The 18,521-nt window shown below is 41.7% G+C and overlaps 1 protein-coding gene across 2 annotated transcripts in view; it reads right to left on the bottom strand.

Annotated features, from left to right (window-relative positions):
* CDH23 (cadherin related 23) overlaps positions 1-18,521 on the bottom strand; it is a 556,038-nt gene that overhangs the window by 140,635 nt on the left and 396,882 nt on the right. For both annotated transcript variants that reach the window (XM_077350520.1, XM_077350528.1), the window contains exons 22-27: positions 14,863-15,052; positions 13,802-13,947; positions 12,162-12,381; positions 9,534-9,686; positions 3,415-3,528; positions 1,362-1,510 (exon numbers count right to left, since the gene is read on the bottom strand). In XM_077350520.1, the coding sequence (XP_077206635.1) occupies positions 1,362-1,510; positions 3,415-3,528; positions 9,534-9,686; positions 12,162-12,381; positions 13,802-13,947; positions 14,863-15,052 (972 nt within the window). The remainder of the gene's footprint in view (positions 1-1,361; positions 1,511-3,414; positions 3,529-9,533; positions 9,687-12,161; positions 12,382-13,801; positions 13,948-14,862; positions 15,053-18,521) is intronic.

The following is an 18,521-nucleotide window of genomic DNA, read 5'->3' as shown; positions in this document are numbered from 1 at the left end:
AAGATCTTTTAGCAGCTCAATCCCGTATGAAAGAGACAGCTGGTGTACATGTGTGTATATATCTGTGCATGTACATGCATGTCCTCCCCCCCCCAAGCAATACAAGTGATAGCAACATAGAGTCCGCTGTACTTTTGAGAACCTTCTCATTATCAGCCACGAATCAGGCATCACAGATCCTCTTGACACAGGGAACCCATCTGCCCAAATGTGTTCCCATCATCTTTTTTTACTGCAGTTCAGTTGCCGGTTAAGTATGTGGCTGTACAAAGGCATTTTTTGTTCCAGTTCTGAGTGTATTATCCCAAAGTTCTCACATGGTTGACCACTTGCTTTTCAAAAATCTCCATGGGATTGTAACAAAGTCCTGTTACCTCACCATATGCTGGCACATCAGAGCAGCAAATTCAAGAACAATCTAAAAAGAAGTTTCCCCCGAGCTTGCTGAGAACAGTCCTCAGTCCTTGCTAAAAAAAATAAACCCAACATTTAGTTTTGAAGAGAAACTGAAAAGGAGAAAATGAGACTGAGTGAATGCATGCATTCATTCAGCTCTCGCTCTCTCTCACCCATTCATTCCACTGAGGGTAAGCTCCACAGAAGGAAACAAAACAAAACAAAACAAACCCTGAGTCTCCAAATGCTTCTTTCTCAGTTTTGCTTTTAAGAAATACTTTGTATGCACTCACATACTTGCGTACATTGTCAAGAATGGACTGCTTCACCCAGTGCCTCCCTGAAAGCCGATTTGTTTGTCAGATCACCACTCATACTCCAAACGTGACTTTCCAGACATGGGTTGACTCATTAATCAGTGCATCCTACTGCTCATTGTTCAGGGGCCGGATTCCTCCATGTCTCTTGTAGGAACCCATTAACGAAATCTACACTGCAACTCAGTCAGCCCTATGCTGGAATATGGCTGGCTCTCAGGCCCAAAGCCCCAGCTATTCAAGTGGGTTTTCTTTTTACAAAATGTTGGCAAAGCACTATGGCTTCTTTCTGAGCTGCGCTGCTTCCTATATATGATGAAAGAAGTTTTAACTCTCAAAAACTTAAACTCCAAAAATTTTGTCTGCTACTGGACTTGAATCCAGATTCCTGTTATTAGTCTGTCTAACAGCAGCAGCAGTAACTGCCAAATACAAGAAAGAACTTAAGGTAGTTGTACAGAAGCATGACTTAATATCAAAATCAGACCCTTATTGTTTCCATCTGACAGGTGGGATGAAATGAGAGTAGTTAAGTGCGTTGATTCCCTTCTATTTTTGTCTTCCCCAATGCAGCCCTCTCATAGAATCATAGAATCATAGAGGTGGAAAAGGAAATGTTCCTCTGAAAAAGAACTTATTGTTACATACCTGTACTATGCTGCTGTAGTCTGGGATGTCCTCTGGGACTGTAGCCTCATAGCTGCTCTGAAGGAAGATGGGCCGATTGTCATTAACATCCAGCACAGTGACATGCACAGCGGCTGTTCCAGTTCTCCGTTTACCTGTGGGGCCATTATCTGTGGCAACAAAGACAAGAAATAGCCCATGTAATGTTATAGCATAAACAAAAAAATTAATCAACTGAAAGAATGCTGTTGAAGTGTTAAACGTTCAAAAGCAAACAGAATCAAAGCATTCTTCCTTGGTCTTAACTCCCATAGCCCACTGACCCAATTTTTTTGAAGCTGCCCAATTTCCTTTCCAATAATATCCACTCAGAACACACTGCCAGGGTCATGGGCCTTAGCCCACACTGGGAGAGAAGAGATGTGAACCAGCAGCCCCAGACTTCCACTTCTCTCTTTTTTACTGCCCCCCTTGGGGCTAGAGTAGGGTTGCCAGGTCCCTCCTGGGAACCAGCGGGGAGGGGGGACTTACAAGGAGCAGCAAGGAGGACCATCCGACATACAACAATGCATTTGCATACTGCCTGTGTGACCCGGAAATGACATTATTACATCGGGGATGGGATGTTGGGGAGACATTCTGGTATTTGGGCAAAAACTGTATGGTAATGCATTTTCCAGTTGTACAACCAATGGAAGATATAATGAGGAATTTGAACCACGGGCTGATTGATGGCATTGCCTGGTGTCTATGTTGGATAGGCTAATTATGTGCTGGATCCAGCATAAATATCTTGGATTTAGTATGCATTTCTGTAAGATCCACAGCAGATTTCATTCACATCACAAAGGCTTATAAGTATTCCTTTATCAGAGATGTTTGTGTCACTCTGACTTGTAATTACTGACTTGCTGAATGATGTTTTCAGACTAGATTATAGGTAGGGGGCTGACACTGAATCTGGATGGTCTTTACATGAAGCTGATTTCATAATGCTTGTGATAATAAACATGTGGCTAGATGAGGGGTGGTGGCTGGCTTGATGGGTGTTTCCCACAATAGGCTTCATCAGCCCCTAAGCTTTTGTACCACATGTTAGTTGACTACATACAGCATTAAATCAAGTCCAATGTTAGAGTGATATGAAGTGTATTCCAGATCTATATTAGTGGTTAAAGAATCACCAGTGAACACAGAGGACAAGGAAATGTAATGAGAGTCAGTGTAGTGTAGTGGTTAAGAGTGGCATCTTCTAATTTTTGGCTGGACCAACAGGTTTTCCCCATACCCCCGAGGCACTGGGTGGGTGGACACTGAGTGGATGGAGGTGGGTTTTTAGTTTGCCATCAGTTCAGAGTGAGTTTTTAATGTTGGAATTTACTGTTTTATTGTGCAGGTTTTACAGTTGTAACCCTCTGTGACATGGCTTGCCGATAGCAGTGGGTAAGGAATCCAAGTAATAAATAAATAGAAAATAAAATGAACTGGCAAGCCGGGTTTGATTCCCTTCTTCTCCACATTCAGCAAGCAGGGTGACCTTGAGCTCATCCCAGCCCTGATATTGCTGTTCTGATCGAGCAGTCCTGTCAGAGCTCACTCAGCCTCACAGTGTGCCTGTTGTGGGGAGAGGAAGGGAAGGCGATTGTGAGCTAATTTGAGACTCCTTCAGGCTGTGAAAAGCAGGGTATAAAAACCAACTCTTCTTCTTCTAATTCTCCCTTCCCAGTCTTCTATGTGATTCAAAGAAAGTGTGTTTAAACAGACAACATATAAATCAGTATCATTGTCTTAATTTGATTAGTGTTAGAGAGAATTAGAACAGTCAGCTGGTTCTAGTCTAGAAACAAAATTAACTTCAGTACTGAATTTTTAAAGCTTGTTTCTGGAAAATCAATCTTCTTTGTGCTTAGGATTAAATACCGTAGGAAAATCATAACAAAACATTGCATCGTTAATTTGCAAGAGTCCTTTGAAAATGTTTCCTTGTCTCCAAAGCATCCCAAATAATGAGGAATGGAATGGGCATCTGTTGCTTAGGTAACAGAAACAGAAGTATTCCACAAGATATACTTACCAATGGCCTCCAGGATGAGTGTATAGGATGGCACAGTCTCTCTATCCAAGCTGACAACTGTTCTAACTACCCCATCTCTAAAACCAACACTGAACTTCCCATCCTGGTTTCCACCTACAGAAGAAAAAAATTCAATGAATGAAGGGCACAGAAACTTAATCTAGAAATAAGATTTGTGGAACCAAGAAATCCAGAAGCATCTTGATAGTCCATATTCCTCTCCATCTATATATGCATACCTATAAAGAAGTAGGTAAACCTAGAATTCGACAGCGTCACTTTACACATATCAGTGTATTTTATAATGTACTTTCATAGCTGTGATAAATGAGGCTTCTGCAAATTTATCAAGTATTGTTGGAAAAGGGAAATGTTCAATTAATTAATGAATTAATTAACTCACTAATTACATTTTTCTACTGCTTTCCCAGGGGTTTTTAGAACATAGGGATGTAATTAATAACATAACAAATAAAACATAATCAAATTCAGTATAAACAAACGTAAGTTATTTTTGAAAATTATTAAATTGGATTAACATTCTTTCCCATAACATTATCTCTCAGGGATACTACTTATCTTAGCAGTGATGTAAGGAATAAAGTGTTGGAACGGAGTGTATGACGGCATTAGATGTACATTTTATATGCATTTAAGGTGAATGCGTAGGGAGCCTAGGTTCATTGGTGGATTTATCGGCCTCAACCATAGGCCCAGCAGAACAACTCTGCCTTGCAGGCCCTCTGGAACTGTTTTAGGTCCTACAGGGCCCTGATCTCATTTGGAAGAGTGTTCCACCAGGTTGGAGCCAGGAAGGCCAACTTTACTGTGGTTGGGGACCTTTAACAGATGTTGTGTGATGGAGTGCAGGTATAAGGGAGCTCGAAGAGGTCCCATAATTATGAAAGTCTCAGACTGTTTAGGGCTTTAAAGGTAAGTGCCAATACCTTGAACCTGATTTGGCTCTCAACTTGGAGCCGATGCAGCTGGGAGAGCACTGGTCAAATATGCTATCCCTGCCCAGTTCTGGTGAGGAGTTGACCTGCTGCATTTTGGACCAATTGAAGCTTCTGGATCTGATACTAGGGTAACCCTGCATAAAGCGAGTTGCAATAGTCTAGTCTGGAGGTGACCATTGCACGGATCACTGTGGCTAGGTTAAATGTCAATAGATAGGATGCTAGTTGTTCTTGGCGTAGATGGTAGAATGCCTGGAGAGCCGTATTCATGACCTGGACCCTCCAAAAATAATGTGGAGGCCAGGGTCATGCTAAGGCTCTTGATGGTAGCTTAAGTTGTTAGTTGAACGCTGTCAAGGGCTGGGAGGCATAGTGCCTCATCTGGGTCATGTCAACCTAACTGGAGGAATTCCGTCTTAGCTGGATTCAGCTTCAGCCAACTCCACTTGAGCCAATCAGTCATTGCCTCCATGGCCTGAATTATGTATGCACATGGGCTAGTCAGCTGGGAACAGAAATACAGCACAACATTTGAAAATATATTTGAGAAAATTGATATTTTGTTGAATTTCTGTACCTCTTATGCTGTGCCCTAAGGAAAACACTGTTACACAATGTTAACACAGAAATACTTGACCCCCCCCCTTTGTTATCTAAAAATCATGGCAATAAGAGTAGTAAAATGTTGAAAATATGAGACTTGAAGTAGAGTACGGATGGCTTTGTGATACAGCTACAAAATTCTGACCACAAATTAGCACAATAAATACAGCACTGAAATCATATCTTAAAAGGTATGTTTTTGAGAAAATGAGGTGCTTCTTTTCCATAGGAAGTGCAACCAGAATAATGTATGCCCAATCTTGGCAAACTAAGTTAATGCCCACTACGGGAGCTGGAAGTTATGAGGGGGGTTATATTTTATGCTTGAGTCAAAGACAGGCATCAGAGCAATGAGAATTAGAAAGAGATTTGCTCATGTTTTATAAATTGCTGAAATGCTAAATATATTAGGGCCAGGGGAAATCCCTTTCCTTTCTCATAAGGATAGTTTTCTTGCACCTCCCACTCCAATAAATGTTTCCTATAAAATGATTTATTCTGCCCATGACAGATCCTTTTAAATTTAAAAAATCTTCGGCACTTCAGTCCTGTTGTTTTTCTGAACTATGCTTGGAGTATGCTGATATATTAAAAAAACCTTTTACAAATTTAATTTTGATTGCTGTACATCAATAAACAAAAAAGTCAGTGACAGCTTATGCTAATAAGTACCACAAAGGTGCTCATTATCAAAGTGTCAAATTGCAAAATGTATTCAACAGTGCCTGTTTCAAGCACTTGATAAGAACATGCACTCCTTTGAGACAGCATGCTTTCTGGCTGGATCTATGCTACAAACCTAGACAGATATCAAATATTTTGATTACTGTGGTTTTGCTGGCCATTACTAGTTGCTGAGTGGATTTATTATTATTGCATTTATTCCCTTCCCTTTCTCCAGAGATTTAAGGCAGGTTACATTAACCACTGTGTGGATCACAGAGGCTACGCTGGCTGTCAATAGATAGGTGTTCAGCTGACATGCCTGGTGAAGATGATAAAAAACCTGGTATACCACATTTGTGACCTGGACCTCCATAGAGAGGGAGGCACCCAGAGTCACAATCAAACTCTTGACAGTTGCTGAAGTGGTTAGCTGGACTCCATCAAGAGTTGGAAGTTGTAGCAACCCATCTAAGAAATGCTGGCCCAGCCAGAGGACCTCCGTTGTAGTTGGATTCAACTTCAGTCTACTCTGATTGAGCCAATCAGCCACAGTCTCCAAACATCTTTACAAAGAGTCTGGGGTAGTTGTCAGATGGCTGACCATCAAAAGATACAGCTAGGTGTCATCAGCATGTAGATCAGTGGTCCCCAACTCCCGATCCGGGAACCGGTACCGGTCCGTGGATCAGTCGGTACCAGGTCACAGCTCCTTCCTGTCCTCCTCCCTGGCTGCTGCCTCAGGGGCTGCCCTGCCACTCTGCCACCAGCTCCCCTTTGATGTTCTCCGGCGGCTGCCATGGTTGGGGCTCCCCCTCAGCGTGGCACTGGGCAGCTGCTGCTGGCAGTGCCCCACAGCAGGCGGCAGGAAGTCAGGGGCCCCGGCGGGAAAGCAAGTGGAGCAGGGGCTCAGGCGGCAGCGACGTCCCTTGGCAAAAGACTACCCCCCCAGACCTCAGTAAAATTGTCAAGCATTGACTAGTCCCCAGTGATAAAAAGGTTGGGGACCACTGATGTAGATGACAACTCAACCTGAAACTCTGGATTAGTTGGGAAAGGGGACATCTACAGATGTTTAACAACATCAGGGAAATAATTGGTTTCTGTGGCACCCCACATACTAGGGTATGACTCAGGGAGGTTCTCTCCCCTAGCATCACCTTCTGTCCCTGACCTTGGAGGAAAGATTGCAGCCATTTAAGAGCAATACCTTGAACCTCCTTGTTGGCTTGGCAGTGGGCTAAAAGCCCATGATTGATGGTGTCACATGCTCCTGTTAGGTCTAATAAAACTTGTAGCGCTTGATCCAATTGTCTGTGAGGGTGACCAGAGCTATTTCACTCCATGGCCATATTGGAAACTGGACTGAATTGGGCCAAGTTGTTCTACAACTGCATGCTCAACTACCTCGAAATGGCAAATGTGAAACTGGGAAGTAGTTGGCTGGGTCGGATGAATCCAGTGTTGTCTTTTTCAAAAGGAACCTAACCACAGCTTCCTTCAGTCTCTTAGGGAAAGAGAGTATGTTCTTTATACTAAAGTCCCAAGACTTCCTGATCAGGGGCCCGTGACAGCTAGACTGGTTTCAATCATTTCAGTTTGGAGTACAGAAACTCCTTCCACTTATGAACTGAGATTATAAAAGATTTATCTACATTTCAGAGGACTGTGTGATAAATCCCCCATCTGTGTTTTGTTCAAACTGTATATGGCATGACAAGAAGACAGTAGGCTACTGTTGAGACCCCCAGTTTGAAAGATCTACAAGAATCTCATTTCAGCCTAAATTAATTACTTTGACAGCACAGCTGCATTGTCTTAAAAGGTCATTGGGATTTCACAGTCTGAAAATATACTGTTTCCTCAAAATTATCGATTCTTGACTTAAAGGTACAAAAAGATCTTGAGTGTCATAGAAGACTCTAGGCAGCAGAGGGCGAAAATAGACAACTTTTTAAGTCTTTAGAAATTATTTGTGGAGAATAACTCTAACAGCACAATCTTATGCATTCTAAGCCTAAACTCCTCCCATAGGCTTGGACTAAACTAGAGCAAATAATGATCCAAGGAGGAGGATGCATGTGGGGAGATGTTCATGTTATCGGGTAACCCCATAATAAACATTTATTCAGGGTATCAGCTAAATTGAACTATGTTTATAGATTACTGATCACAGTGGGAGAGGAAAGTGTGTGTACAATTGATGCCAATGAGATATAAGAGACCTCTCCTGACCTGGATATTCCAGGCTAGCCCAGATTCATTAGATCTTGGAAGCTAAGCAGGGTTTGCCCTGGTAAGTACTTGAATGAAGACCTCCAAGGAATACCAGTGTCATGGTGCAGAGGCAGGAAATGGCAAACCACTTATGAATATCTCTTGCCTTGAAAACTCTATGGTGTCACTCTAGGTCAGCTATGGCTTGATGGCAAAACAACAAAACCCCAACCACAAGTTGTGACCTACCAAGATGAACATAGCTTACCAACTACTTCAGGGAGATAGTCAGAAACTGCTTTTGACATTCACCTGAAGCAGCAAAAGTAGTAGCAGGGTATGAGGGTCAGATTATTGTCAAGCTTCACAGTACACAGGCTGCATTTACCATGATGGGTCACAAATGGTGTATACCCAAAACCACAAACTTGAATCTTCCACTTAAGCTAATGAAATGAAATAGCCTCATGGGCACCATCATCATCTAGTGATAGAGAAGGCCCTGTTTAATAGAAGATAATCTAGATGCCTTTGGAAACATGGCCAGCTATAGGTGGCTTCTCTACTCTGCACTGGGCAACATATTAAACAAAAACCTAGAAGAAAATGAGGAGACAATCCTCAGCATAATTGCTGTGGCAGCGGATCTCTACAAAGTAGTTGGGACTTTATTTTTGTATGCCTTCTACATCCCTTTCTGCAGCAGAATACAGCCCACCTGGACACACATCAGCAGACATTGCGAATGAGCTCAGCCACAACGCCTTCCTCAAATTGTCATATCTACATACAGTAGACATAAAACAGCTGATGACTCTTTTGAATCTGATGAAGCATAGATAATTTCAAGTTGCCAACAGCCCAAATCAGCTCTCCTATCACTTGCAAAGCAAAACATATGCAAATTAGCCATGGAAACCTAACAGCCAAATGAAAAGCTCCTTTGGCTGTTTGGTTTACATATATTTTCCTTTTCCTTACTTGTGCCAATACTCTGCTCAACAACACTGTAACACATTCTCATGGGAAAATGTTGTTAGTGGAAACATGCTGAGCAAAAGATTGTCCTTATTGAATAGTGGGTTCAATAAGGCAACACCAGCTCTTTATTAAGCTCACACCAGACAACTGAACTCAACAGCCCACCACCAAAACTTATATACAGTCTGGGGTTCCCACCGAAGCCTGTAATTGCTCCTGTGTGATTTCTCCAGGTTTAAACTGATAGGACCATTTAAACAATCCAGTAGCCGTATGGTTCCTGTGTGCTGACCAATGCCATTACAAGTCCCCACCATGTGAATCACGGTTCCTGCTCTGCAGTGTGCTTCACTGCACACATGGCCATTCTCACATCCATAAAGCTAGAAGACTGAGTAGGATGGAGCAGTCCATAATGCTGAAGGAGAGGGTGGGATGCTGAAGTATGTGGTAGTTTGCATCAAGTATAGGGGAGGATGAAGAGATGGACTGAGCTTTTAATCAACCAAGTGGGAATCTAGTTTTACTCTGTGTTAACAGGATTTTTATGCTTTTCAATGTCACCCACCCTGAGTTTTTGGGATAAGGTAGACTATCAGTCTGAAAAAAAGGAAGAAAACACAGCCATGCTCTCTGTTGCCTAAGAACAAAATGGAGGCATTGTTAGCTGGAGAGGTTTCCAGAAAGATCAGATACCTGTAACGAAGTAACTGAGCTCAGCATTGAGACCCACATCAGCATCAGTACAGTTCAGGCGAACCACCTTGAAATCACGAGGAATATTTTCTGGAAGGGATACATTGTAGACTGCTGGGAAGAATGTAGGGTTCTCGTCATTCACGTCCAAAACTACAAGAGAGAATTTGATCAAGGATGACTCTAGGCTCTGCCCCAGGCACTGTGCAGCATTCTCAAAAGACACACAGCTAGTCTGTCATTGGTTGCTCTACTTGTTCTATATATTATAGTTCTTAGGGGTTCAACTGGGAGCCAAGTCTTTCTTACACTGTTTGATTCCTGGGAAAGTTATGTGGAGAAAGTGTAAATGAACTAGCTGGGAAAATATTTCGTAGAAAGCTATGTAATTGGCAGTAGGAGCTCCAGAGCTACAAATATTTGAGTTATGAGCAAATGTCATTAGTCATATCAATTTTTCCTAGGTTTTTTTAAAAGAATCAATCAAAATTTAAGAGGAGATTATCACCCGTATAAACAAAAACACAAACTAATAGTGACAACTTCCAAAATGGCTCAAATGACAGCTTTCAGTGAAGTGTTTTGTTGTTCCAGTAAATGCTACTATCTGAACCCTTCTGAATCTCATACATTTCTTAGTACCATCACCATAGCCATACCACACACATAATGAGTCAATGCACTATAATCCAGTCTTTTAGGGTGAGTTCATATGCTACATCAATGACCTAGGAAATGCAGCTGTTTCCCTCCTTCCCACTAAAGGCTAAGGCCAGATCAATCTAATTCAAGTCCTGGCTTCTCTCTACTCCACACTAACAGTTTCCTGGTGGCTGATGTTGGTGTAGGGAGGAGCTGTACCATGGGACTAATGCAGTACGAGGCTTCTTATATTACCCTCTCCATGTGGGAAGGATTACTACTGTCATGATTCACATGCTGCAGGGGTAGCATGAGTACTGGAAACAATATCACACAGACCTGCCAAGAACCTCATAATAAAATCACAATTGATGTTCTGTGTTAATCCAAAATGGCAGCATTAGACATGGCAGCTGAGTTTGTTATACATGCCACTTTTGCACCTGTACATTTAGCAGTATTACTCCCTCTCTTTTTCAGTTGTTCTTCACAACCAGGGATCATTCATTTTTCCTTTGATTTCTGTACTTGCTGAAGATGTATACCTTTGTAGCTGAGAAACAACTGGCCAAATTAATTCTAGGTTCTTATGCTCAGAGCCCCACTTCTCCATATTATCTATATGTAAGGATTGAGGAAATTATGTTTCACGGCATCTGATGAAGTGTGTGTGCAAACAACAACATACCCCCAGAAAATTTTTTTGTTGGTCTTAAAGGTACCATTAGACTCAAACTTTGTTCTGCTGCTTCAGACCATCGTGGCTACCCACTTGAATCCATCCCAAGCAGAGTTACACGTTCTCTTATTTTGTAATCAACTTTTATCGCATTGCTTGTTGCATGTATTATACTGTTCCTGTTGAGTTGTTTTTAATTTAATCCATCGTCTCAACTAGAAAAATGGACTATTAATGAAGTAAAAGTAAATAAATGTCAACGGAAGTCAATGGGCTTAGAACACGGAAATTCTGCTTATGATGGCACAATAGCAGTGCAGCCCTACAAACTGTTACTCTAGTCTAAGCGCATTGATTTAAGTGGCTTAAACTGAAGTAACTTTGCATTGGATTGCATAGTAAGAGAGTTCACCAAGTGATTAAAGACAAAATTGACCAAGGCTTTTTAGCCACTGAAACCCTTACTCAATTTCACCTTCAATACGCTGAGTAAACACTCTTAGTTTACTAGTTTGGAAGAAAATTTTTTGAATTTCAGCATTAGAAACCTGAACAGAAAATGACTGAGGCATTCCCCGGTGTCAAAGAGTCTAGCTACTTCAGGTCATCTGTTAAAGCAAATGCTGCTGGGGTGACACAAGAATGAAGGTGTAGGGGGCAGAGAACCCACTTCCAAGTCTAGTATACTGTGAGAAATGTTAGTAAATGTTGATGCTTGCAACTTTCAGTATAAATTATAAATTGGTTATGCAAACTGTTTGGTTTAGTGAGTTCACAACCTTCCGATCTACACATAGCCTGATTCTGAGACTGCACCAAAAGGACAACATTAGGAAAGTACCCAGCACCTGAGCTTTGTATGCCTCTTTGTTCATCCATTCATTAATACAACATGTACACTGGTACTTCACCCACAATTTAGTTCACATCATAAATGATCTAAAGGATGAGACTCAGCAAGGGATTTTTCTATTATTTCATTTAGACCTGATTTTCTCTCCGATGGGGGCCCAAAGTGGCTTACATCTTTTCCCTCTCCTCTGTTTTATCCTCACAACAACTTGGTGAGGTAGGTTAGGTTGAGAATGTGTGATTGGCCCAAGATCACCCAGCAGGCTCCATGGTGGGCAGGGGAGGGGGGAAATTTGAACCTAGGTTTCCTAAATCCTTGTCTAACACTTTAACCACTACATCACACTGATACTGTGCAAAACTTACAAGACGACACTTGATGCTAAACACATATTTGAAATGGAGCTAGCAGACACAGCAAGACTGTGCCCGGAAGGGTTCAGTCTTTCATTCACCTCTGACAGTGAGAGTGCTGGTGGAAGTCTTGGACGGTACTCCGGCATCACTGGCCACCACCCGCAGGTAGTACTCAGCAATCCTTTCCCGGTCCAGAACAGCTGTGGAGTTGATAAGTCCAGTGCTGCTGTTGATAAGGAAGTCCATCCGCGGCATTCCCACTTGCATCCGGTATGTCACTTGGCCATTCAGGCCTTCATCAAGGTCAATGGCTACTACCTGAAACACAAATCAAAAGTAAGGTATGACTGGCCAATGAGCTCTTCTTCATGAAGATAAAGCCAGAAGCTTCAGATCTCAGCAGTGTAATGCCTTGTTCCTCACAGGTTGGTATGAAACTTAGCTGCTTTGTACGGGTTCGCTCCCCGCCCCCAAACCCATTACATGACTCTATCATCTGCATTTAAATTATTTCATGCTTTTGGGTATAGGGAGAGGGAACGCTAATTAGGTATCTGATCCAAAATATTTTTCTTATTTAGTCCAAAATTATAAAATTGTTAGCATAGGTATGATGCCCAGGAACCACTGGGGAAATCCAAGTGAACCACTAAGGGAAATGCTGGTGGAGTGCTGGCATTTCTGCTTTTTGAAATACATCAGCCTTGCTCCAAAATAGTCTAGGGTGAAATAAAATCATTAGGGCAGAGAGGAACTTGACCCTTCCATGTATAAGCGAAGCATCCAGCTAATGACTAAAGGTACCTAGGGTCAGTTCAGTCAGTCAGTGTCCTATCCTTGTGTTTAGTTCTCCCCTGGGATTTTCTAATACCGGGTGTAACCACCTGAAGGAAATATGAGCCACTTACCTTTTTTTTTTTTTTTTTTAAATGTTGGGACTGGGATGTTGACTTCATAGAAAGCTGTAGCCGCTCCCCATTTTCATTGTTTTAAAAACATTCAACCACTCAAATATCATTATCTGTCTCTCAGGCCCTCTGAATTCCTGGCTTTCATTTTAAATAGAAGTAAGGCTCTAGGTCCCTTTGGGCAGTGGTCCCCGCGAAGGCCATGGCGGCGGGCCGCAGCTCCCTCTCCCCGCCCCCCCCTGCAGTAAAAAACTTCCCAGGCCGCAAGCTTGCGGCCCGGGAAGCTTCTTACTGCGGGAGGGCAGGGAGAGGGAATCAGGGCCGGGCCGCGCATCGCAACCTCAGAAAGATTGGGGACCACTGCCTTTGGGCAGAAATATCAGGGGAAACCTTACAATGGCTAGAAATTTTATTTAAAAAAAGACAAGCTGGGAATTCAGAAAACCTGAAGAACAGTTGTGATATTATAATATGTCAAGTGCCAATTAAAACACTCTCACACAAACAAAAGCACCACTGTGTGGTGGGGGTGGGTGGGTTTGCTGCTATGCAGGACAGAAAATGGCAGCAGTGTAGGCAGGACCAGGAAGAGCCAGACTTCCTGTCCACATGGGGGTCACACCAGTGTTGCTCTTCCCCCAAATGCCACAGCAAAGCTATGGGAAAGATTCCAGGAAAGATGGGGAAAACTCAGGAGGTGCACAGAAGCAGCACAATACTTTGAGAAAAAGGGCAAACAACTCACATGCAAGTAACACCCCCAAACCATTTAAAAACATTATTCATTTCATCTATTATTGAAACAGAAAGGGACAAGGGAGAAGATTCACCTGGAAGACAGATGATCCTGCTGGAAGCCCCTCAGGAATCTCAGTGATAAAAGGTAAGTTCTGGAAAGTAGGGTCATTGTCATTGAGGTCCAGCAGGTTGACAAACACAGTGGCACTACTTGTGGCCCGTAAAGGTGGTCTCCCACCTGCAGAGATCAAGAAAAATGCAGCTTCAGAATTCCCAAGCACCTTTCCCCACTGAATGTCCTAAAGAAGCATTTACAGGGTTTTGCCATAGTGAAATCTCTCTGAACCAATTCAGGATTCCTCAGCTAAATAGTAGTTTACTTTCATTTAGAAATCAGACTTAGGAAATGTCTTAAAACGGCTAAAAAGTAAATTACAGAACAAAAAAAGTTTTAAAATTACATGACCTTATGTAGCCTACATCTGTTGCATGTGTTGCTGTGACAAAGTTATTTAATGGATTGTATTGAAAAGTTCTAAGTGGTTTCTAGATCAAACCAAGCCTGAACTCTACCTTGAAGCTAAAATAGACTAATTGAGGCTTATTGTACGTTGGTTACATTATGAGAAGACAAGATTCACTGGAAATGACAATAATGCTATGAAAAGTTGAAAGCAACAGGAAAAGAGGAAGACCCAAAATGAAATGGATTGACGCAAGCAAGGAATTCCACAGCCCTGAGCTTGCAAGGCCTCAACAAGGCTGTTAATGATAGGAAGTCAGTAATTGTGGGGTTGCTATAGAAGAGACTTGATGGCACTTAACACACATACAGGGAAAAGCTACCAGTCTAAATAGCCCTGGCTAATCTGATCTCATCAGAGTTTATAACCAGGGTCAGCCATGGTTATTACTTGGATGGGACAAACCAAAGAACATTGGGATTGTGTGCAGAGGAAGGCAAAACCCTATGATCCTGGGGTTGCCACTGGTCAGTTGCAACTTGACTACACACAATTATTATTATAGGGGAAAGCTTCATTAAAAAAAAAATCAGCTACATAATATGTGAGAAGCAAATCCTACACTGATAGCAAAAGAGGATCATTAACTGGGTGCAAAGGTGTGCACAGAGCAACTGAAACAAGCGTACGATCAGTAACGGAGACTACAATCTTTCTCATGAGCTCAGCTTCCTGGGGGTTTGGATTCTCTCTGTCCAGTATAACGCCTGTTGTCCGAATCTTCCCTGTGGTGCTGTTGAGGCTGTAGAATTTATTTGGTGGTCTGATGCTGTACACGAGGGAACCATTTTCTGCCAGGTCTGGATCAAAGGCTGCCACCTACAAGAGATCAAGAGAGGAATGGTATGTAGACATTAGGGGGGAAATAATTTGCCTTTTTGAATGCATTTGCATAGTTGACTCCAAACTGAGGTAAGATGTAGAAAACATGGAGAATGAAAAGCATTACTCCAATGTCATGGTGTATTGCATCTAGGACCTGGGATCTCATTGCAGAAACTGTACCTTCCACTTTACACGGGGCAGCAATAGCCATGGTTGCATTCAGCCCCGGATTAATCAATAACCAAAATAAGCAGGTCCTTAGGACAGCAAGGGAAGGGGAGCACTTTGAAGATGAAATATGTTTTCTCAGTTGGGTAGCCATGTTGGTCGGAAGTAGCAGAACGAAGTTTGAGTCGAGGGGCACTTTTAAGACCACCAAAATTTTATTCAAGGTGTGAGCTTTCGTGTCCATGCACACTTCTTCATGGAAGTTCACACCTTGAATAAAACTTGGTTGATCTTAAAGGTACCATTGGACAAAATATTTTTTCTCAGTCATTATTTCTGTGGTTATTCATAAGAATTTGAAGGCAGTGGAACCACTAGCGCTGAGAAAGGGGGTGACAACATGGGCAGCTATGTGACATAGCAGGCTGGATGCTAAGCAGAGTAGCAGATTTGTTACACCAGGGTTGATTCTGTACTTACTTTGTTTTTTCTGTTGTCGAATTCAGATCAATTTGAACCCATGTCTTCCTCCTACCTATCCCCAAAGTTGAAAAAGCAAGGGTTCTGCACTTGATTGGAGAAGCTCAGCCGGAAGGAGAGTGGTGGTTGGGAAGCTGCTTATTTTTCTTTTCTTAAACAGGGGGGGGGGGGGAATGCGGCAGCAGCAGCCTCACAAAGAAAAATAAATCCAAGAGGCAAATCTCTGCTGAGAGGTGTGGGCTTCTGGAGCACAGTGACAGTCACAGAGCCCAAAATGGGGAAAAATAAGTCTTGGGAGGAAAGTCTTGCAACCAGGAACCAGGAGGTATTTGAGCTGACGCCCTGACCAATTAGGGACAGACGACTTCGCTACGTCAGCTTTGGAGGCACTAGGGAGGAAGTTAATCCGCAAAATGTAGAGGATCTACACTTATACCGGGGGCTTTAAAAGCCAGTTCTTCAAATATAGTGAGTTATATCTGCTCCTGGATATTGTAGGGGAAAGTTAGGGTCACCACGGATCAATCATGGATGTTGCAGAAGGAAAATTTAAAGAGCTCAAAATCAAAAATGGAAATCGAATACAGGGCAGAGGGGAGGGGAGGGGTTTATTCGGGCTGGTAGAGGATAAAAAGCAAAGTGCAGACTTGACCTTGGTTAGTTTTGGAGACTTGATCAAACACTTTGCAATTGTAAAAAGGAGGAGAAAACTTTTAAATGTAAAGTTATAATTAGGAAACATGCATTATTTTGCATGTTGTGTATTGTCAGGATTAGAAAACAATGGAATAAAAGATTTTTTATTTCATACAAATTATACTTTTCCATTAGAATATCCTTTAAAAATTGCATACCAATATCAATTTCTGAAGAAAGAGGATTTTCAAAATTGAAAAGTATGCTCTTGAGATAATGTAATTTAAGTAGATATCAGAACATATTTTGCTTTATAATCTTTGAGAGGGTAATTAAAAATAGTTTAATTTTTGTTCTTGGATTTCCCCCTTATAACAAATTTATTAAAAATGCATTAGAAAGTGTTGACAATTTGCATTTTTCTATTTTTACTTATAAATAGACGTAAATAATAATTTGTTATATTGCTTTCTGCTATTTAGTGTTAATTTTTAAAAAGTTTATATGGCATATATTTATTAATTCCAGGGGCTGGCATGGAAGAAAAGTGAATTTTTAATCTCTTATTTTGCCTTAATCATTTAAGCTGACCTGATTACAGCGCAAGACCACACAGGGCCTTCTCTGTGGCCTTTTCCACACGGATGACACAAAGCTGTGCTGCTGCCTGATTTTGGTCAGGTTCTGGTTGCTCCAAGGTTTCCCACTTGCTAATGGGAGCCTTTGGTGTGCTTAATCCCCTTGTCGTGCTGGACTTGTGCTGCTGCACGTGGTAGCTGACGGACTGGAAGCCAGGGCTTCCTGCTGTTCATTTAACTTGTCAATCATTGTGGCATGGCAAGAACTTCCCAATCACATTCTAGTGCCATTACAGTGCCCCCTTCCAAGTTCTAAATCTTTTTTCATATTTTAAAAAGAAGTTTGTTGTGTTTTAATGAAAAATTTAAAGAAATGCTTGCCCCCCCGCCCCCCACGGCACTGTTCTTCTGCCCACTCCCGAAGTGGGGGAAAAATTGAAGCTGATTATCTTTCTCACAACTCTGCCTGCCCTCTATGCAAGCTCTCTTCTCTTTTCTCATGGGCATCCACAGCATGGTTGTGGAGCTGTGGGGAGCTTTTTAAAAAACGTACACAATAATAATGCCTTGTTTCCTGGGGTACCTTACTTTATTTTCCACCAAAAGAAAATTTTTAAAAACCATCACTTTTTAAAGCACACTTTCCAAGTTGCTGGTTAACTTAATTTTTATTGCTGTTCTTGTTCTGGTTTAGTAGATTTAGTCATCTGAGAGTATCATGACTTTTATGTTTTGTAAATTTCCTAGATAACTAATAAACAGAAACAACAGGAACAGCAGTAGCAACTATGGCCACAAATGTTTTCTGGGGATATCTTTCAGATGTGCTACTTTCCTATTGAACAAAATGTATTTGTGATGATGTTGTAATGTTTGATGAATCTTAAATGTTTTAACTTTTTAAAAGGATTGTATTAGCTGCTGGGGTGGGGGCAGTTGGGAGCAGAAGATAGTGTCTAAATCACCTAAATAAAGAAATAATGTGGCAATCTTCCTGGCAAGCTTCCTGGACTAATGTGGCAAGCTTCCTGGACTGAAAAAGATAGTTCAAGATAGAAAGCAAATGGCTGGATTAACTTCTGACTCAACTTGTAACTGAACATCTATGGCTGGAAAAAGACCAGCTGCAAGTATTAAGCATGTTTGTCTTCTGAAGAAGTTATAGTACTTTCTAATTACATAGAAATAAATTATATTTGATCGGCAAACACAGAATGGATTTCATTGGTGCTTCCAATCTTATCTTTCCCAACAGAAAGAGAAGCACAAGGAGCCAGAATCATGTCCAGATTAATGGTGCACTCACAGAACAAAGTTTGTTTATGGAGGGAGAGAGGGAGCACTCAAAGGCCAGTTAAGGTGATAGGGAGTTAATTTCTACACAGTGAACTTGGACTAGAGCCCTTTGGTATTTCTCCTCCTCCCCAAAAGATTAATGTTTCATTATGGTATTTTTAAAACACAGTCTTTCTTGTTTGATGATTTTGTGGATTCTCTTCGCTTTCCCCTCATTTATTTTCTGTTTCACGCCCGTCATTTTTCTCCGAGTGTGATGGAGAATAATTCTCCCTCTCCTTCTCTTTTATTTTGCCAGAGGGATT

This window comes from Paroedura picta, chromosome 8 (genome assembly GCF_049243985.1).
Source record: "Paroedura picta isolate Pp20150507F chromosome 8, Ppicta_v3.0, whole genome shotgun sequence".
NCBI lineage: Eukaryota > Metazoa > Chordata > Lepidosauria > Squamata > Gekkonidae > Paroedura > Paroedura picta.
This window is presented reverse-complemented; position numbering and strand designations above follow the sequence as displayed.